Genomic DNA, 22,075 nt, shown 5'->3' on the forward strand with positions numbered 1-22,075 from the left:
AAGGTCTATTAATTAGGCTATATTGTGGTCATTGAGGCACAACAATAGTTTTCTGGTTGAATGTTCAGCTCAAGGCTAGAAGGCCCTACAAGTCATGATCAGAGGAACATGAATCAGAAGAAGTTCAGGTATTGCACATCTTTAGCATACCACCCAAAAATCCACTAGAATGCAGGAAACAACATCTACTTAAACCAACATTTCCTGGGGGGGGGACCTTCAGCTATGTCTTTGCGTCACAGAATGTAACCAATGTTGTCCATCTCCAGTCGGCCGCTCCTATCAACGACTTCGGGCCCCAAAGGCCACCAGAATGCAGCGAACAACATGGATACAACGCCAAATTCCAACAATTCCCTGATATTTGAGCCACCAACGTGTGTGGCTGTGTGCGCGGCAAAATGTTGGTCACCCCCGACAAAATCTCACTCCAAGGTTTTTTGAAAAGTTGGCCGCTCTGAGTATATGACAATTTAAGTGATCATGAGAAAGAAGAATAGAAGAAATTATCAAATAATATTTAAGCACTATGGGATGAAAGGGAGTATCAACATAAATTGTATATGATGTTCACAATGTCATAACTGAATAAGGTGTTGAAGAAATCTGGGAAATCAACCCCAGGGAAAGATTAATAGATAGATAGATAGTATTGTTGTAATTTTATAATCAGGTATGCCGATATGGATCGTTGTCAGCCAAGTGAAAAGAAAAATATATTTTTCCAATGTGTAAACGAGAAAAGATCCTAGTTTGACAGAGTTTTATAGGCCAATTGCTCTAATGTCTAATATAGGAAAGATGATGGAGAAAAAGATTAATAAAAGATTATTTTACTATCTACAAATGAAAGGTAGTTAAAATGTTATGAGAGTGGATTTAGGAACAGAATTAACATGAAAGACATGAAAGATGTTTAGCGCATAAAATCAGGAAGGCACAAATCAGTGGAGCATATATTTTAGTTCTCTCCAAAATACCATCGAGAGAGATAAACATTTAAAATCTATCACCAAAAAAATTGTTTAACATTAGGTTTAAGAGAAATCTTGCTCAGGGATTCGAGTGATACATGATACAGGGCGATATTCAGACGTCCAAAAACCACAGGATTCTACAATAGATTTTAAGGCAACCATCCTTTTTTAACCACACTTCTTTCCAGGCGGTGGCGGTAATGCACCAAAGAGTTGTTTGCCAACCGCCATTTAATATCACAAGAAGAAGAAGAAGAAGCAGTAGTAGAAGAAGAGGAAGAAGGAAAAGCTTGAGAGAAGTTGCATTCGCGAAACAATGGAGTAATGTAAACGTTTTACATCGTCTAGAGAGAGATAAAAAGAGAGGGTGAGTCCCTTGCATACCTCTCTTATCAATCTCTCGTGATCTCTCGCTGCTGAGGGTCGTTGACAGGTCTGCACCAGGTGACTCAGATAATGCGCGCTAACTAGAGGACATGAACGAGCCTTTTCTGTTATCTCTGTTATAAGGGATTAAAATCATGTTTGCCATAAATTCTTCATCGGATTTATATTGTTGGATTAAGCACTAGTTGGAATACTGCCACGAATACTACTATTGTAATCCCTAATCCCCTATCAAAGACAAAAGAAAAGGCTCGCTCTTTTTTCATGGTGAATTTTTGTTAATATATTGTTACATATATTTAACGCAGTTTAACAGAAAAGCTGGTAAGGGCATGTGCGCTATCGCATATGTTGAATAAACTGAGCTCTTTCGATAATGTTTTGTGGCGGAAAAAACAGTTCCTCGTCACTGCAATGACCACGAACTGGCTGGCTTGACTGCAGTTGATAAATCGGACAGGTACCCCACATTAACTTTAAAGCGGGGTAAGTAACAAGTTGACTCCCTAAGGTTAAAGCAGTTTAGTTTGCTGTTTAAATACCAACAGCTTATAGGCTTCAGTCAGTGGAGTAGCGTTTTTCTTCAAGAACAAATGAGCACATCATTTTTTATATGTAATCTCTTTATTTCCCTATGTCTTGTGTGTGGTGATCCTAGAGTGACTGAAAATCGTTGTTTCTAATAGTTATTTACTAGGCCGTGAGAGTAATGATGTTTACAGCAGAGGCTAAAACATTTTCTTTAAAGGAGCTTTACACTGAGTAATTATAAAGGGTTGCTATTTATGGTGTTTTTGTCAGAATGAGGACCTCCTCGCTCCCATCTCCTCCACATCCTGCACCCCTTCTGATGTCCAGCTCATCTTTAAGTGGCTGTGCAGAACTCGACCTGTCTGTCACACTCAACCCCACCCCCAACACTGGCCACTCAGAGATGAAGCCCAGCCCCCCAGGACATACCAGAGGAAAGAAGAAAGAACAGGTGACAATTTTATCCTTTAGTCCTTATATCGCTATTTTCAGACATGAACTGCAGGTATACTCTAGAGAATGGGCTATGGAGTTTACCTGCACTTTGCTTTTCACACATGCACAACACAGCGGGAGGTTCTCTTCAAAGACACGTTTACAACAGGAACAAATCCCTCACATTATTCAGGCGAGAGTTGGAGCAGTGGGTGCAAGCAGGCAGAGACAGCAATTAACGTATTAACTCAACCGCGGACATCACTTGATTAAGTTTACAGCACCCCAACACGTCTCAGACCTGGAGTTTCATTTATAATACTGTGCGTGGGACTCGTACTAAAAGCCGGAAATGGCGTCCGAAAAATAAAATAACACAGCTGAACGCAATGTTTGTTAGTAAAGCGGAGGTGAAGACCATTTTTATGGGACAGCAGTGATGTCACTAATAAAGAAATTACACTGATACTCTGCCGCTGCTGTGGATAACACAATGTGTGAGAGTGAAGACGATAGAAAAACGGAGCCGAAAATAAAAAAAGATCCAATTCTAAGGTGGAGGCACGTTCTCAGAATGTGACGGAACGTGTTGTAATGTCTGTTCGAATTACAATCATCCAAAACTGCAGGATTTTAAATTAAAAAAAGCTGTGATGTCTGCAATTTAAAGAATTTAACCGAATTATTATTATATGCTCATATTTGTACTGGGATGGTTCGGTTCCGTCGGTCGATCTGTGTGATACTGGACTCAATTGAGCACAAAGATCACAGATCAATAAAATCTATATTAGCTGATCAGACATCGCTGAACCCTCGCTTCCTCCTAATCCTTCCATTCGGGTGCATCCATCACGCAGAATCACAGACCAGTGTCATGGCAGTATTTATTTTTTTAGAGCAACTGGACCAATTACCGTACATCAGTTGATACTAACCTCCACTCTGGGATATTATTCGGAAAGTTTCTTCATTTCTTGTAAGTGATCTCCTGTGCGCTCCTTGCGCCTGATGGCACAGTCACTGCAGCGATTTGATGATACACGCACAATGTTAGAAGATATTTTTAAAAACTGTTAATAACTTGGCTCTGTAACTGCGCTGTGTAATGGAATCTGAACCTAATTTGCTGTAAGTTGTTTTATATATTTTTAAAGGTTTGTCTGGAACAGTTATGTCGCACAAGCACAACTAAAGCGGTTGGTTTTATTGTCAATGATGAAGTTGATCACTAATCTGGCTTCAGTTTACCACCTCACGTCTGCATCGCCACTTTTCCCGTCTCCAAAATGTTTGTACGCATTGGTCAGAAATAGCGTGGAATTTTTCCTTCAAGTTTGCTTTTATAAATCCCAACGTTTCAGGCTAGTAATGTGTACGCAACGGTTATAAATTATAACGCTGGTCTCAGTTCAGCACAAAGATCCATGATCACAGCTCTATAGAATCTAAATCAGCTGATCAATCAGTCATCATCATGGGATAGGGAATCTTCGTGGTAAACACTGCTACATGCCTGTAATTCTACAATAGGAACTTTCTTACTCAACTTTCTTTGTTCTCATATTGTTCACTTGTACATAGCCATGTACTGACGCTTGTCTTACTTTCAACAAGGATTGCAGAGCTTACAGTTGGGGTTTTGAGCATATCTACAAATGTTTTTGTGTGTATACATTTGTTTATATCAGAGATGGACTGCTTTAATTAGAAAAAAAAAAATCAACTTATTTGAACATGCACAAACTCATAGATGAGAGCAATCAAAGGGAAAATAGGTTAAGGTTGCAAAGCAAAGTTCAGCATACCAACTCAACCTCTGTCCCTCCTACACAGGTGAACAGGTGCTTATATAAACCCCGCCCCTATCCATATAACCTATTTCCTTTGAAATTAAAATGATCGCAAGTAAACAATAAATTACAAACAATCCCATAAGACTCCCCAAATACAAACCTTTTACATTTTATATCATAACCAAGATAATAATAATAAAATCCTTTAATTTATTTATGGCTCCTACACACTAGCCCCTAATTATTAGGTTATCACACATAATAATTACCCACATTCATATTGATAGGAGAAATATTAAAGCTTAATATTTAAAGTCTTTCTTCCTGAGTCACAAGTCAGTGAAGGGCAAGAAATCCTTTCGTTTCAAGTAAAACATGGCGAAATAGAAAACAATCGAATCCCGATATTTTTTTTAATATCAGTCGATATCTATATATATATAACGATATGAATCATATAACCAGAAAACTAATTTTCTTCACATTTCTCCTTATGTACAAACGTTTGTTTTTATGCACTAAACAGATGTTAATTGCAATCATACAAACCACTATGGTGAAAATGTGTATATAAAGTACATACTCAGCATTTTTTTGCTTTAATATTTTTTTATTCTATTGAGTTTTTATACTTATTTAATCTCTGCAAATATTCAACTCCTTATATTGCGGCTTCTGAGGAAAAGGCTGTAGTCCTGAAGAGCTTTAACATCCTCCATTTTAACAGAATGCCATGAAATAGCCTTGTCCATGTATGCTGATGCAACTTTCCGCAAAATGATCTAACAGGAAAAGCTTGAGCTTTAACATCTCCCCTCTCTGGATTTAAGTGATGGCAGCTTCTCATAAAAATACAGTCTGTCACTGTATTTTCCAGTGTTCCTCTCCCCACCTTTCTCAAAAGCCTTGATGAGCGCATGCTAATTTAGTGGATCTCAATCACAAATTGGGATCTCTCTTTTTGCCAACGATGAGAGGCATTGTTGTTGTATCAAGAGTGTTGTTATTTAATTTTGCTTTCTCATAATGCTGAATGCTGTATTTTTCATCATTTTGTGACCCAAAATTTGCATTGAAGATGTCTCCGTATTGAGAGTGTGGGTTTTCTGTTGCAGTGAGATTCTTTCAATATTGACATGGTTGATTAAGTCACATGGGCCCAGACAGAATGAACTGAGATATAATTTTCTCCTTGGGCCATGTTCCTGGATCCAAGTAGTCATGTTTAGTTTCCTTTAGGTTTTTTGAGAATTGCGGAATAATTGAATCAACATTTGGATAGAGAGTTTGTGCTTTTGATTTGATATGAGTTCATTGCTTTTGAACGCTTTGACATGGATTTCTTTCAATTTAGGTTGCAACACCAGCATTTGTTTGACTCATTTTCCTTCGTTAATTTATTTCCGGTTAGATTTTTATTACAAAACCTTTTGCATCAAAAAAATTCTAAGACAGAGAAACATCCAGCAAATGTTATTCCAACAGAGCAGCAGATCGGCAGCAAACTCAGAGACAGAGTGATGATTCACATTTTACCTTGATTCAGCGATTACTGCTTAATGTGCAGAGTGATTCAATCCTTAATCATTCCAGCACTTGTCCCCAATGAACAAACTATTCAAGATGCAGCCGGCATTTCTTCCATAAACGGCTTTATTTGCGTTCATCCATCCATAAGGTTGCCTTATTGTGATTTGCTTTAACTCTGGTATCTGAAGGGTTTGACAGCCAGCGCTTACCTCTGTGATTTCACCCCAATGTTTTCTTACTGCCTGATCATCTACATTCAACTGATCCTTTATCCGTTTCGCTGCTTATGCTTCTTCGATGCCTGTTTTTATTGACAAAATTGTAGTGACTTCAAGAAGAAAAGTGTCGCTGAGGCAGCGCCTAATAATTTGAATGACGCGCCCGCTGATACAAAAATTCCTGCATTCCGAATGTTTCAACTTTTTTTGAAGAAATAATGATCAACTTATTTAAACATGCACAATGTCATAGATCAAAGCAATCAAACAGACAATAACATAGTGTAAGGTTGCCATAGTGAAGTTTAGCGGTCAACAAAAAAACAGCATTCCCACTCACCCTCTGTCCCCCCACACACTCAAAAAAGAATTACTCCTAAAACATTGACTTTATGTATTTCAATTACATGTACATTTTCCATGTAATTTGATCACAAAAGTGATGTAAAGAGATTAGGGCTGAACGATTAATTGCATTTGCGATAAAATCGCGATATGATAAAACGCGATTTTCTAATCGCAACGTGCGCGATTAAAACGTGCGAAACAGAGTAGGGCTCTGGGATGCTCTCCTCACCCGCATCAAGAATGCCGCGGGACCACAAAACTCCTCCGATCCAGAAGATAGCGAAGCAAGCCTGCATCACCTACAGGGTCCCAAAGTCTTCGGCCGACGTGTCGGACACACAGAGCGAGCTCATCTCCCCGGTGACCACGGTGCGGGCGGCGGACCTGAAAATCGCTCCCCTGAAAAGCAAGCCGAGCTCCGGGGCGGCGCGGCTCCAGGGCCCCCCGGTCACCTACATGTCCTCCCTCTGTGCCTGTTTAAAGGAAATCAAATCCTGGTTTTCCCTCCAATTTCCTGAAACTGAACAATGAAAAAACGGAGGCAGTCCTCATTGGCTCCAAGCACACCCTCACCAAACAGCCCAGTTTCACCCTCACCATAGACAACTCCTTGGTTTCCCCCTCTCCTCAGGTTAAGAGCCTGGGTGTCGTCCTCGACAGCACCCTATCATTCCATACCCACATCAACAACACTCCGGTCTGCCTACTTCCACATCCGCAATATCAACCGCCTCCGCCCCTCACTCACTCCCAACATCGCCGCAATCCTGGTTCACTCCCTTGTCACCGCCCGCCTGGATTACTGCAATTCCCTTCTCTTTGGTCTCCCACACAAACTCCTCCATAAACTTCAACTGGTACAGAATGCTGCTGCCCGTATCGTCACTAGAAGACCATCCATCAGTCACATCACCCCCGTTCTACATCAACTTCACTGGCTTCCTATTAAACACCGCATTGACTATAAAATCGGCCCTCCTCCATATCAATGCCCCTACCCGATCGCTCAGGTCTGCTTCCTCCATCAGCCTGACCGTCCCGATTCCATCTGTCCACCATGGGATCTAGAGCCTTCAGCCACTCTGCCCCTCACCTCTGGAACTCCCTATCCCCTGACATCAGGAACATTAACCCAAATTCAATCACTCTTTTTAAATCTTGCATTAAAACCCACCTTTTTAGGCAGGCATATAACTTTTAATGTTCCTGTCCGCTGAAGCTGTTGTTCTGCTGCTGCTCTGCTTTGTGCATTTTAAAATTTTTCTATCATGTTCAATCAGTGTAAATACATTAACTTAATTCAGATTTGATACAGTTTTGATGTAAATGTAAACTTCTACATAAACCTTACATGTTTATTTAGTTATTACATTTAAAGTTAAGGGTAATTTCTACATTAACAAAGTATTATACATAAGAGCAATGAATTTCCAATTGGTTATTCCATCTTATGTAATAGATCACAAAGCAACACATACAAGCACAGTGTTGCGAACTTTATTGCAAGATCAATTTAAATACAAACGTGGCCAATAGTAAAAATTTCAAAATCTTTTCCAGCAGCAATTCAATTCCCTGCCATTGCCAAGAAACATGTGCAATGGTCAAATTAAACACATTACCCAAACTACATAGTGCACCAGGTTTTCCAATGAACAGTAAACCCAACATTACTTACAAAACTTTAGGTTATGCATGGATTTGTATCTTTATCTGACAAACATGAAACTTTTAGGAACATGAATTTCAGTTGAAATTTTACAAATAGGATAGGTTTTCCAGTACATGACAAAATCTGGAATAAATGCGCAAGGCCAAGTTATGTATTGTACCACAAACTTCAATGGAAAGGCACAAGACTCAATTATCAATCTTTGATGTAAGAATCGTTACATTAAGGATTCAACCAAAAAATACATCTAAACTAATAACACACCCTTTGGAAGAATCAGTTTTTCGGGGGTTGCATTATTCTCCAAAGAACTAATTGGCAAAAGCAGAACCAAATAAGAAAACTACTAACCCTTTTAAACAAATTAACTATTGAGTCTTAATTCCAAGAACGCACTCCTAATAACATCACTATGAGGGAGGCTAATGTGATCCCAGCTTATTGGCACCAGCATTCAAAGTTGCACAATAAAGCAGAGGCATGTTAACATTTGCAACAGTTAGGAAGTTTTAGGGTGTGTTATGAAAGCTGTGATGACAATCTCATGGACAGATGACAAAATCTGTTCACATCCTATATAACTGTCTGCTTTACTCAATCTGGCTAAGCCCTTGTGGACCAGCTCCAGGTGCTGGAGAAGGTGAGATAAGAGAACAAATCCATATAAACCTGTAACGCTCTGCACATACCAATATTGACAATGTGCAATTTAAAACCATCTTGGATCAAATTAAATTGACATTACACAAAGGAGTCTCCATTCCCACATGGTGGAATTCCTTAGATGACATTTTAAAATAACTCATGATGATATTAATTTGTCCGTTGTAAACAGCCTTCCTTTTCAGACTGATTTTTGCTGAGGTATCTCAATTGTCACTTGGTAGCATTTATAGTGATAATTCAAGGACATTTTTATAAGATAAAAGTCCCAGTTGCTGCTTTAGGTGGCTGTTGAACAAATAACAGTGATATGTAACAGATGATACTAGGAAATATCAATGCAGAAAATGACCTAAAGGTCTAAGAGCAGTTTCCTCCACCAAAGGCTCCAAGAAATCTTAAGAGTCAGCAAGTTCACACATTAAGTGGAAAAGAAGATGGCAAGAAATACAAATCGGAGAAAAAATAGGTGTTCTAGTGTTTGCTACAAAAATTGTTTAAACACTTGACCTAGTGAGGGGGGGGCTCATTCCAGTGATTTTACCAGGTCATCAAAATGGTAATATTCAACAAATCAAGTCTGGACCTTTTGGGACAGTTTGTTGCCATCCAAGTTCATCAAAACTGTCTGGAAGAACTCAAATGTGAACTTGAGATCCTTGGGATATCTCAGGTTGAGTGTATAAATCAGCCCAAACAGTATGGCACAAATGCATCAATGCCCCCAATCACCACTTCAACGTCCTCCGGCTTGTCCTTTTCATCACCTGCTTTGTGAATAAAGTAAAGTAGGGCTGGGTGATTTTTCGATCTCGATTTGGGATCGCGATAAAATTTTGATTGATTTTGATTATCTCCTTGTGACATGTATTCGATCTCACGTGGCAAAAGTAAGCGCAACAACAGAGTCGGAGTCTGCCGGCTGCTGTCTGCAGGTAGGACACAACACGCCCACTTCCCATCGTGAGAGTAGCTGCAGTTGCGAGAGAGAGAAAAAGAGAGAACGAAGTTGGAAAAAGGAGAAAAAATGAGTGAAACTGAAGTCGGGGACAGCGAAAATAATGCCGAATGTGAAAGCGACATCACCCGAAGCCGAAGACATCATTGGCACTAGGTAGACCTGCCAGGAGGGAGTAACATTAGTCTAGGCGTGAGATGACCAGGGTCTAGACCAGAACCTGCACCTCCTTCTGAGTGAGAAGGGGGCGTATTCTTCTGATGTTGTACAGCATGAATCTACAGGAACGTGTTGTTACAGTAATGTTGGCAGTAAGGGAGAGTTGGCTGTCGAGTGTCACACCCAGGTTCCTAGCAGTCTGAAAAAAAATGAGTGAAACTGAAGTCGGGGACAGCGAAAATAATGCCGAATGTGAAAGCGACATCAATACATCACCCGAAACCGAAGAGATTGTCTGAAAAAAGGGTAACGCGACGTCAGTTGTGTGGACGTGGTTTGGATACGGCAAAAATGACGAGGAGAAGACGAAGCCGGTCTGCAAAATATGCCGGCGGTCGCATCGCTAACGGGAACGATTCTGTTCTGTTAGCAAAACAACAGTCCATCCAGTCGTGTTTTGCAGCCATTGCCCCATATGAAAAACAATCGAAGCGGGGCAAAAATATAAAGAGAGCTATTACTTATTGCTTAGCTAAAGATATGATGCCCCTGAGCACAGTGGAGAGGGACGGCTTCAGGAAACTGATCAAAGTGTGAGACCACAGGTACGAGCTCCCTGGCAGAAAGTACTTTTCTCAAACTCTACCTCTGTATTCCTGCCACCAGCTCGCCCTCGTGGCGTGCTTTTAGTACAAGTGGCAATATTGTGTCCTGCCATAGAGCAGCTTTAAAGCCAGACGTGGTGGACAGACTTGTCTTTCTTGCAAAAACCTGTAATGGAGTAAATGATGTTCACTAGTGCACAAGTGCACAAGAATAACTATGAATGGTTTACTATGTTTACATGTTGTGCAATTTTGACTCAGATTTCATTCTACTTATAAAACATTTCAGAGATCTACCTTCATCTTTCAAGTAGTATTTGTGCCAGCGCCATGTTTACTCTTTTTGCACTTGAGATGTTCACTGTCCAGCCAAAGCAATTTGATGTGATAGTTGTCACAGCTGTTAGTTTATACTGTATAATGTTTCAATAAGTAAAAGCTTGTATTATTTTGTAAAGGGAGCATTTATCTGTGAGAGAAACAGTGAAAGAAAAGAGATACACACCTAAACAAGGTGTTGTTTTGTTTTCTGAGCTGAAAAAAGGACAAACAGTGACGCAATGGCACTTGGTCACCATCTTTTTAACTCCCTTGGGGAGTTGAATTGCAACCAGCCTAAGTAGCGCCCTCACTCCTTGAATGGGGAGTTGTCTTTATCTTACATTCTGGTGCCTATATTTGCTGTCTGTATTTACGGACTGAGCCAAACTGCTACCAACATGGTGTCATAAAATGAAGGACAACAGTATCACTCACTGAGTCCAGTACACATACGCTATCCACACTGTAAGATTTCAATTTTCTTACTTGCCGAAGCATGCTTTGTTGCCATGGACCCATATTCCATGGAGAGCCAACAGTCAGGTATTCATTTCAACCAAATACTATAGCACCTGAATTCATTGATTATCTTATCTTAAGCAGAGAGGAGGAATCGGTGAAATCACCTGCCTTACATTCTGTTTGGAATGAAAATCTGCAGACTTGGCCCTGCTTATGAACCAGCTTGTGTCAGGCATGTTGTCGATGTATGGAGCTTTTTTTTAAACAAACATACCTGATTTTACCTGTATTTTACCTGTAACAATGGTGCTAGCCCAGGCAGGCCAACATTTGGCCTGCCTGGGCTAGCACCATTGTCGTTGAGCTAATCCCAAACTGTACAATCCATCAATACCAAAGTTGTGCAGCTACACAAAATCTGACAATTTGATTAACTGATAGTATGGCATAATGCTGATATGCCACCGCTTTTAGAGATCAAATATTTGTCCCATTGTAAAAGTGAGTGGAGTCTCCCTTTATAATAAATGTTCTCCAGAAATGCTATCCACATGAAAACAATTGGGAAAACAACACTTTATAATGGATTTATTGTACAAACAATTAAAAAAGTATATGGAATGACCTTTTCCCCAGGGGAAAAATAATATCAGTACACAAATATGGTAAGCAGTTATACATCAGCAAAGCAGTGGGCAAAATATCAATACTCACTTCACTCACAGTAAACAAAGCAGGCCATCTGTTTACAAGTTAAGAGATCACAGGTGCATCCTGGACAACCTCCTGTCTTTTTTTACATTACATTTCATTTAGCTGTTGCTTTTATTCAAAGCGACTTACAATAAGTGCATTCAACCCCGAGGGTACAAACCCAGAACAACAAGAATCAAGAAAGTACAATTTTTTCAAAAATAAAGCAAAAATACAAAGTGCTATAGGTAAGTGTCATTTAAGTGCTACTAAATTGTTAGTTTCAAAATTGTATTCAAGTTATAGTCGGAAGAGGTATGTTTTTAGTTTGACGGCGGAAGATTTGTAAACTTTCCGATGTCCGGAGGTCGATAGGGAGCTCATTTTACCATTTAGGAGCCAGGACAGCGAACAGTCGTGAGAGTGTTTAGCTCGCAGTGAGGGAGCAACAAGCCGATTGGCCGAAGCAGAGTGGACAGAACGGACTGGGGTGTAATGTTTGATCATGTCCTGGATGTAGACTGGACCTGATCCGTTCACAGCACGGTACGCAAGTACTAATGTTTTGAAACGGATGCGGGCAGCCACTGGTAGCCAGTGAAGGGAGTGATGGAGCGGAGTAGTGTGAGTGAATTTAGGTAGGTTAAAAACCAGTTGAGCTGCTGCATTCTGAATGAGCTGCAAAGGTCGGATGGCACTAGCAGGTAGACCTGCCAGGAGGGAGTAACAATAGTCCAGGCGTGAGATGACCAGGGTCTAGACCAGAACCTGCACCTCCTTCTGAGTGAGAAGGGGGCGTATTCTACTGATGTTGTACAGCATGAATCTACAGGAACGTGTTGTTACAGTAATGTTGGCAGTAAGGGAGAGTTGGCTGTCGAGTGTCACACCCAGGTTCCTAGCAGTCTGACTGGGGGTTAACACGGAGTTGTCAAAGTTAATAGTCAGGTCATGGGTGGGAGAGTCTTTCATTGGGAGGAAAAGTAGTTCAGTCTTGTAAAAGTCAATTTTCCGGTAGTGTGTCAGTCAGACAGGCAGAGATACGTGCTGCTAACGGTTTCAGATCGGGGAAAAGAAAGGATTACTTTGGTGTCATCAGCATAGCTATTGTAGGAAAAGCCATGTGAGTGAATGACAGAGCCGAGAGAGTTGGTCTACAGAGCGAAGAGGAGGGGACCCAGGATGGAACTTTGAGGGACTCCAGTACTGAGAGGACAAGGATCAGACACAGATCCTCTCCAAGTCACCCGATAAGTGCTGCAATTGAAGTAGGAAGAGAGCAGGGAGAGAGCAGAACCTGAGACACCCAGGTCCTGAAGGGAGGAAATAAGGATCTGGGGTCGGATTTATAAAGGATTGCGTAGGATTCTTACTAAAAGTGTGTGTACGCACACCTGAACGCAATGTTCACAGTCCACCTGGAAACATTCGTACGTGGATCTGCCTCCAAATCCGCCCTCCACACGCCCACCTTCAACCATGAATGGTCAATGGTCAACGGAACGAATATTAAATGATGCCGCTGACCAATGGGTTTCCACCGTGAGTCCTGACGGAGGCACGGCATCAATCGATGTGAAGAGGAAGTGAAACTTTCTGACACTGACATCGAGCTGTTTGTTAGTGAGGTGGAGGTGAAGAACGATTTTATGGAACAGCAGTGATGTCACTAATAAAGAAAATACACTGATACTCTGGCGCTGCTGGGGATAACACAATGTGTGAGATTAGAAATCGCTGAACCCTCTCTTCCTCCTTGTCCTTCCATTCACGTGCACACATCACACAGATCCCCGCACCACTGTCACGGCAGTATTTATTTATTTACAGCATCGGACCGATTCCCTCACATCAGTGGATCCTTACCTCCACTGGGAGATTATTTTGAAAGTGTCTTCATTTCTTAAGTGATCTCCTGTGCGCTCTGTGATCCGTGCGCTCTGTGGCACGGTCACGTTCACTGCAGCGATATGATGATACACGCACAGTGTTAGAAGATATTATTAACTATTAATGACTCGGCTCTGTAACTCCACTGTTAAATAGAATCTGAACGTAATTTGCTGTAAGTTTTATATATTTTTAAATTAAAAGACTCTGGTGGAGCAGATATGTCGCGCTTGCAAAACTAAGATGTTGGTTTTAATGTAAATGATGAATTGGATCAATAATCTGCTTCAATTCAACACCTCATGTCTGCATCGCCACTTTCCCGTCTCCAAAACGTCCGTACGCATGGGTCAGAGTTTGCTTAGAAATACGCACATTTTCCCGTCAAGTTCGTTTTTATAAATCCCAACTTTGGCGTGAGCAGTGGCGTACGCACGTTTCAGGCCCCGTTTTGTGCATCCGCAACGGTTATAAATCCGACCCCCTGGAATATACGCACATTTTCCCGTCAAGTTCGTTTTTATAAATCCCAACTTTGGCGTGAAAAGTGGCGTACGCACATTTCAGGCCCCGTTTTGTGCGTACGCAACGGTTATAAATTCGACCCCTGGTGGTTCACTGTGAAATGCAGCAGAGAGGTCTAGAAGGATAAATACAGAGGAGGGAGAGGCTGCTCTAGCAGTGTGAAGTTTCTCAGAGACAGCAAGGAGGGCAGTCTCAGTTGAGTGGCCTGCCTTGAAACCAGACTGGTGAGGGTCAAGAAGGTTGTTATAGTGGAGATAGGAGGAGAGTATATTAAAGATAGCGCTCTTGAGAGTTTTAGAAAGAAAGGGAAGAAGAGAGACAGGGCTGTAGTTATTTACTTCAGAGGGGTCGAGGGTGGGTTTCTTCAGGAATGGATTTACTCTTGCCTCCTTCAGAGAGTTAGGGAAACAGCCAGTTGACAGGGAAGAGTTGATAAGATGGGTGAGAAAAGGAAGACGGTCAGTAGTGATAGACTGGAGAATGTGAGATGGGATGGGGGCAGGTGGTCGGGCGGACGGAGGTTACCAAGGTAAGAACTTGATTGGGAGACGGGTTAGAAAGAGGAAAGCGAAGGGGATGAAGATGAAGTTGATGGAAATGTAGTTATAGAAGGAGGATTAGAAAATGGGGAGCGTATGTCCTCTATCTTTTTTGTAAAGTAGTGGACAAAGTAGCTTGGTAGGAAGGGAGGAAGGAGGAGGGGGACTGGGGGGTCAAGGAGGTTGGAAAAGATGGAGAAGAGTTGTTTGTGGTTAGAAAATGAGGATTGAATCGTAGTTTGGTAAAAAGTGCTTTTGGCTGTGGAAATAGAGGCAGAGAAAGAGGAGAGAGTTGACTGATAAGCGAGCAGGTCTTCCAGGTCTTTAGATTTCCACCATTTATTTACTAATGCTTGCATAGTGGCTCTGTCGGCACGCACTGAGTCAGACAACCACGGAGCTCGGGAGGACTTGCGGACCTGTCGTGACGTAAGAGTCAAGAGATGAGGACAGAGTTGAAAGGAGTATGTCTGTGGAAGATTTAGGATGTATGAGTGAGAAAGAGTAAGTGGAAGGGCTGGCTGATAAAACAGAGGAGGCTAGAGAGGCGGGAGAGAGGGAACGAATGTTGCGACGGACAGGTACAGAGTCTTTTGATGTGGTAGGGTTGTCAGTTTGAGATGGGAGAGAGTAAGAGATAAATAAGTGGTCGGAGATTTTACACTGACCTCTGGGTGTCCAGTCTTGCAAAGTTTTGAGCGAAAATTGGAAAGCAAAAACAATCTTCTTTTTTTTTAACAATATTTTTTATTGAAGTTTCAAGTGCATATCAAACTTTATGAAGAATTTACAAACATTTTCATTTATATCCCCTCGAACAGCCACTCATTCACACAGACAAGGAAAAAAAAAAAAATAACATGGACAATGACAACAGACATCAAACTAATGGAGTAAAGTAAATAAATAAGAATAAGACGTACAAACAAAACAAAAAAAAAAAGGCAGGATCATTTCACAACCTGTTATTCAGTCAGTGTTATCCGTTTCATTGGTCAGAAATGACATAAATGATTCCCAAATACAAGCAAACTCCTCCTGTTTACCTTTAACAATGTATGTCAATCTCTACAGTCCAAGACAAGTCATCAACTCCTTCTTCCATATTGCCAGTGATGGTGGTTCTACATTTTTCCAATATAGTGCAATCACTCTCCTTGCATGGAGAAGTCCAAAGTCAACCATCTTCGATTGCTTCGTTGTTCTGATGGAGTCTTTGGAGTATATTCCAAGTATACAGTTGCAATCAGAAATATTCAACCCCCTCACCTCAATAGACATTATAGTGATATGGATGACAGATAATGACAATAAATGACAAAAAAACCTCATCAAACAACAAAGGATATTTATTGATACGTATTTTAGTTATTTTGACAACAGAAGTTGACTTAACTTGGAAGTTCAAATGAAAAATGTAACTCTTTCAACACATGTGCATGTGCAGTATTATTCAACCCCCCAGCTTCAGTACTTTGTGGCGCATCCTCTAGCTTTTATAACTTCTAAAAAATGTTTTCGGTAAGTGCAGACAAGCTTCTTACACCTCTCAATTGGAATCTTTGCCCATTTTTCAAGTGCAAAAGCCTCTAGATCAGTGATGTTTGATGGCTTCCATGCTGCAACTGCCTTCTTTAAATCCCACCAAAGATTTTTAATCAAATATGAATCTGGTGACTGTGAATGCCATTCCAGGACGTTCCAGGATCTTTTTCTCAACCAAGCTTTGGTGGACTTGGAGGTTTTGCTTTGGATCATTGTCTTGCTGGAAAGTCCAATGATCACCAAGGTTTAATTTGTCAACAGAAGGCATCACATTCCTCTTTAAAATGGCCTGGTATTTCTGTGAATCCGTGATGCCATGTACACAATAAAGATTGCTAGTTCCTTCCGCAGAAAAACAGCCCAACATCATCTTTGACCAACCTCCATGCTGGACTGTGGGGATGGTATTCTTCTGGTCCTAAAGCCTGAAACATGCTTCTGCGTTTTCACGGGCCCGTAAGCGCAAGAGCCCTTCCAGGTCCCTTACGTGCTTATGTATCCCTCCTTACGTGCTGACGGGTGTCGACCCCCTTTTCTAAAATTTACGGCAAAGCTCCGCAAGCTCACTCAGCCCGCAAGGCTGTGATTGGTCTGCTCTAGATCCCTTCTGGAGCTGCATTTCCGGTTTCATGCCCCATAATACAGGCAGAAACAACGGGAGATTTAGAAGAATGAATATGGACCAAATAGAAGAGCGTTTGGCAGAAGAGATCCGAAAGTATGTCCACTTGTATAACCCGTCACTGACTGGCGTATTTGTCCGCCTGAAAAAGGCTACAAGGAGCCGCAGTAGCTATGTAAATAAACAATCGATGAAGAAGAAAGAAGGCGTCTCTCAGGCTTCGACAAAAAGCATTACTCCGCCTAGTGTTCTGGCGCGGAATTGCTTTGTAAGACGCGCAACGGTTGGGGAAGCATGAATGACAACGAGTCTTGCGCCACAGCGGCGTGAAAAGACGCAGACGCAGTCGCAGAAGCATGTTTCAGGCTTAAGCCTGGCCTTTCACACGCCAGACATACCGCTGGTCCATACGTCCAAACAGTTCCAGTTTGGTTTCATCAGTCCATAGAACTGTCACCCAAAACTCAGTAGTCTTATCCAAATTCCTCCTGGCATATTCTAGTCGACTTTTGATGTTCCTTGTGGTCAAGAGCTGAGTGTTTCTTGAAGCCGGCCATGAAGTCCTTTTTTTATTCAGTGCACGTCTTGTAGTTGCCACTGTCGCACTTGTACCAGCCTTCATCAGGTCATCCTGTAGGTGTCTTGCAGTCACACAGGGGTTTATCTGAGTTGTTCTGACTAAGTTGCTGAGGGTCCTAGATGAAATGTTGGGCTTTCTTCCACGGCCAGGCAGGTTTGAAGCTGCTCCATCAGTTTTAAACTTCCTTATAATGTTCCCAATTGTGTCTCTTGGAATATAATTTTTGAGGGAAATCTTCTTCTACCCAAGGCCTTTCAGGTGTGATGAAATAATCCTCTCTCTCAGCTTTTGTGGAAGCTCCTTTGTCTTTCCCATGATTGCAACTCACTTTGAATACCTTCATGGGTGGGGTTTATATATGCATCACAGCTGAAGCAAATGAAGGATCAGTATAGAGTTCCCCAAGGCTTAATAATGTTTCAACTCAAGTTTAGGACAAAATAACTGCCAGACAGCTTTAAAAACAACAATATTATATAGGGGTTGAATAATTGTGACATGGCTATCTTAACAAAATATACTGCTACACACAAATACTACATCATGCATTTTCCATGTTGATTTTCTGTATCACTCAACTCATAAAGAAGTCATCCGAAGCAGAATCTTGCTCAAAGCACTCCCGCTCAAAGCAATCTTGCTCAAAGAGCAAGATTCTGTCAACTTTAATTGATAAATCCTTAAAATCTTTGGGGGGTTGAATATTTCTGAGTGCAACTGTACATATTGTTGACGTCAAAGGAATGTTACACTCAACCATCCGTGATAAACATTTAACTACATTTTCCCCAAATACCAAAATCTTAGAGCATTCCCATAGGCAGTGAATCAAAGTTCCCTTTTCAGTCAGACATTTAACACAAACATCCGGGATGTTAGGGGAGATATGGTGGAGTTTTGCAGGGGTTATATAAACCCTCATTAACCACTTATACTGAATCAATTTTAACCTTGTGTTAATTGAATTATATTGCGCTTTTAAACATGCTCTTCCCCAATCTTCTTCACTAATATTTTCTTGTGTGTCTATTCTCCACACATTTAATTTATCTGATGCTGATTCTGTTGAGTACTCTGCTAAAAGGTTATAGAATCTAGATGTATGTTTTTTACCATTCAAATTATTAATCTCCGTTTCCTCAATAATCGATAGCGGGGGTGTGGCCATGAATGTCTCAGATTTAGATTCTATAAAACTTCTTAATTGCAAATATTTGAAAAAATGTTTTTGAGGAACTCCGTACTTATGATAAAGTTGATCAAATCTGAGAAGGGTACCTTCAAAATAAAGGTCCGAAACGGTCCCAATTCCTTTCTCTGCCCATAATTTGAATCCCCCATCCAATCTACCAGGTTTGAATTGTCTGTTGCCCCAGATAGGAGTAAATTGTGACAAAGTTAATGTTTCATCAACAAAGTTATGTGCTGCATACCACACTGATATAGTATTTTTAACAAAAGGGTTTCTTGTCTGTTTTTTCAGTGTCTTGATATCTGAGGAATATAAATACTGCTTTATGGGCAAATCTGACACAGATTTTTGTTCAATATTTACCCAAGCAGGTGGTGTGGATGAAGAAAAATAGTACATTGCAGAACTTAATTGAGTAGCCCAATAATACCATTTCAGGTTTCGGACCCGAAGTCCTCCCCTTTCATAGGGTAAATATAATACCTTGAGCCGGATTCTACCCTTTTTATTGTTCCAAATGAACTGGCTAAATATACAATCAGTTTTTTTATAGAAGTTACTTGGTAATGGAAGCGGGAGTGCTTGGAAAAGATATGTAAATTTGGGTATAATAGACATTTTAATAAGATTTATACGACCAATCATTGATATCGGCAATTCAGACCACCGGTCCAACTTTTCTGTCACTTCGTCTACGAGAGGGCAATCTTAATACCCAGATATTTAAATCCATCTTGCGTGGCCATAAATGGTGTATTTATTTTTGGATTGCGTCTTTCTTCTTCATTTAGGAATAACAATGCTGACTTAGATTTGTTTATTCTATATCCAGAAAACTCGCCAAAGTTTTCGAGTAAAGTAGTCAAATTTGGAATACTGTTCCTCAGGTTCGTTAAGAAAAAAATTATATCATCAGCATATAATGCTATATGATGCTCTATGTCCCAAATCCTGATGCCGGACATATTCCTACGTGTCCTTACTGCGATCGCGAGAGGTTCTATTGCTAAAGTGAAAAGCAGAGGAGACAAAGGGCAGCCTTGCCTGGTTGAGCATTGTAAACTGAAAGGTTTAGAAATTGTATTATTAGTCAATATTTCTGCTGTTGGGTTTGTATACAGTACATTAATCCATTTGAGAAATGTTTCTCCTAGACCATATCTGGGCAGCAGATCAAAAAGGTATTTCCATTCTATTCTATTGAATGATTGGATGATTGAATGATTGTAATACGAAACCATTCTGATCATCACCAACCAATTGAGTATATTGAGTATATTGAGTATATTGAGTAAAATATTGTTCTAATCTTTTAGAGAGTGCTTTGCATAATATTTTTGTATCACATCCCATTAAACTAATGGGCCTGAAAGATGAACAACTGGTTGGTGATTTGTCAGGCTTTAGTATCACAGTTATCATAGCTAATCTTAACGATGGTGGAAGAGTTCCTGTTTTATATGATTCCTTAAACATATCTAATAAAGGTTGCGCAAGTTTCTGTTTAAACTTCTTATAAAATTCTATAGGTATCCCGTCGGGACCAGGTGCTTTCCCACTGTTCATACTGCTCATGGCCTCATAAAGATCCTCAACTCTCCGTCCAGTGCCTCCTATTCATCTTCAGATAAGTTCTGGAACTGTAGCTGATCGAGAAATGCTTGTTGTTGTGTAGCTCCTGCATATTCTGATTTGTACAATAGTTCATAAAAGTTTCTGAAGGTAGCATTAATTTCAATTGGGTCTGTTGTTAAGCCAAGCCAGTAGTTTGCTTGGCTTTTCACCCTGATCATAGTATGCTTGCTTGGTCCATAAGAGGTTTTTAGCAACCTTGTCAGTTGTGAGTTTATTGTATTCAGCTCTCATTACTGTTAATTGTTGCTGTTTGTCCTCGTCATTATTCTCATAAAGATCTAATTCTAGTGTTTTAATCTGTCCCTCCAATGTTTGCATTTCCTTTTTGTTCTGTTTAGTCTTTGAGCTTGTATATTTAATAATTTCTCCCCTTATATATGCCTTGAATGCTTCCCATCTTACACTGGCGGTTGTTTCATCCGTGTTTAGTAGGAAATAGTTATCTATGCAGGCTCCTATGAATTTAAGAAAGGATGGATCCGGTAACCAATATACCTGGAACCTCCATCTCTGAGAATGTTGAGCAAATATGCCTAAGCATATTTCCATTGAGGCAGCTGCATGATCACTAATCACTATGCTCGTTTGTGACATTAATAAGCAGTTCAACAGATATTAGGAAATAATCAATACGTGAGTATGTTTTATAAGTAGAAGAGTGACAGGAAAATTCTTTTTTGTTTGGATTTTTTCCTCTCCATACATCGACTAGCCTTAAATCTTTTATGAATTCAGTCAGTTTTGTCCTCGTCTGTACGTGCGAGGTATCAATTCCAGTTAGTCGATCCATTACTGGTTCAACGTACAATTAAAGTCCCCCCCGAAAATATAGAGACCGTCTAAGGTAGACACAGTCAACAGTAATTTTTCAAAAAAAGACGGCATGTCCTCGTTAGGACCATAAATATTAATGAGATTAACTTTATGTGACATAATGTTTCCTTGTGCAATCACATATCTACCAGTTGGATCTTGAATAGTTTGAGTAATTTGGAATGGAACTGACTTGTGTACGAGGATAGCAACACCTCGAGCATAATTATTATAAGAAGAAAAAATCACTTGGCCTGGCCATCTTTTTTTCAAACAAGGTATATCAGGGGCCATCAAATGGGTTTCTTGTAAGAAAACAATTTTAGACCTGAGATGTTTCAACCTATTTATAACTTGTTTCAATTTAGTCAATTTTCTAAGCCCCCTAACATTCCAACTAGTGATCTTAATTTCAGAATTATTCACAGACTAAGTTTTTTGCCACCGATAACATCTTCTGATATCCTGGTGATGTTATAAATGTTGCTGATTCTGCCAAAACCATACACAAAAATATAACACACATTGGAGGGGAAAAGAAAAAACGCAAGAACAGCTAGAACAGTAATAACCAAAACGAGAAAAAAATCCAATCCCACCCCCTGGCATTTCCACTGAAATGCCTTCCCACACCCCCTTTAATAAACCAGCTCTGGAGGATGCTGATCCACTAATATTGAGGAGCAGCTAGTCTGCGTGCCCTTGACCCTGGACAGAACAGCCATGAGTCCAAACAACCCTAATGTCTCGTATTTTAACATTAACCCCTTTCTCTGTACTCAGTTAAAGCCAACTCTGTTCGTGAAATAAAAAATGTAAAAAAAAGATTGATTGCATTAAACAATGCTGTACCAGAAATAACGTTGGCTTATGTGTTGTACCACAGAAAATAATCAAATAAGATAATTTAGGAAAATTATCCTAATTGTTGTTGTTTTTTTTGTTTGTTTTTTTAAATCATGTTCCCTACTTGAATTTC

At 40.3% G+C, this 22,075-nt stretch overlaps 1 protein-coding gene across 5 annotated transcripts in view; it reads left to right on the forward strand.

Moving 5' to 3' along the window:
• The first annotated feature begins 1,213 nt into the window (after positions 1-1,213).
• ppp1r35 (protein phosphatase 1, regulatory subunit 35) overlaps positions 1,214-22,075 on the forward strand; it is a 46,018-nt gene continuing 25,156 nt past the window's right edge. For 2 of the 5 annotated variants that reach the window (XR_008339815.1, XM_053431643.1), the window contains exons 1-2: positions 1,214-1,344; positions 2,166-2,346. Coding sequence is in view for 4 of the 5 variants with exons in the window: in XM_053431643.1 (XP_053287618.1) it covers positions 2,167-2,346 (180 nt within the window). In the remaining variant the exon portion in view is untranslated. Of the gene's footprint in view, positions 1,422-1,763; positions 1,851-2,165; positions 2,347-22,075 lie in introns of all 5 variants that reach the window. The other 3 variants (XM_053431645.1, XM_053431646.1, XM_053431644.1) reach the window with 3 other exon arrangements.

Source organism: Pleuronectes platessa, chromosome 10 (genome assembly GCF_947347685.1).
Source record: "Pleuronectes platessa chromosome 10, fPlePla1.1, whole genome shotgun sequence".
NCBI classification, from domain to species: domain Eukaryota; kingdom Metazoa; phylum Chordata; class Actinopteri; order Pleuronectiformes; family Pleuronectidae; genus Pleuronectes; species Pleuronectes platessa.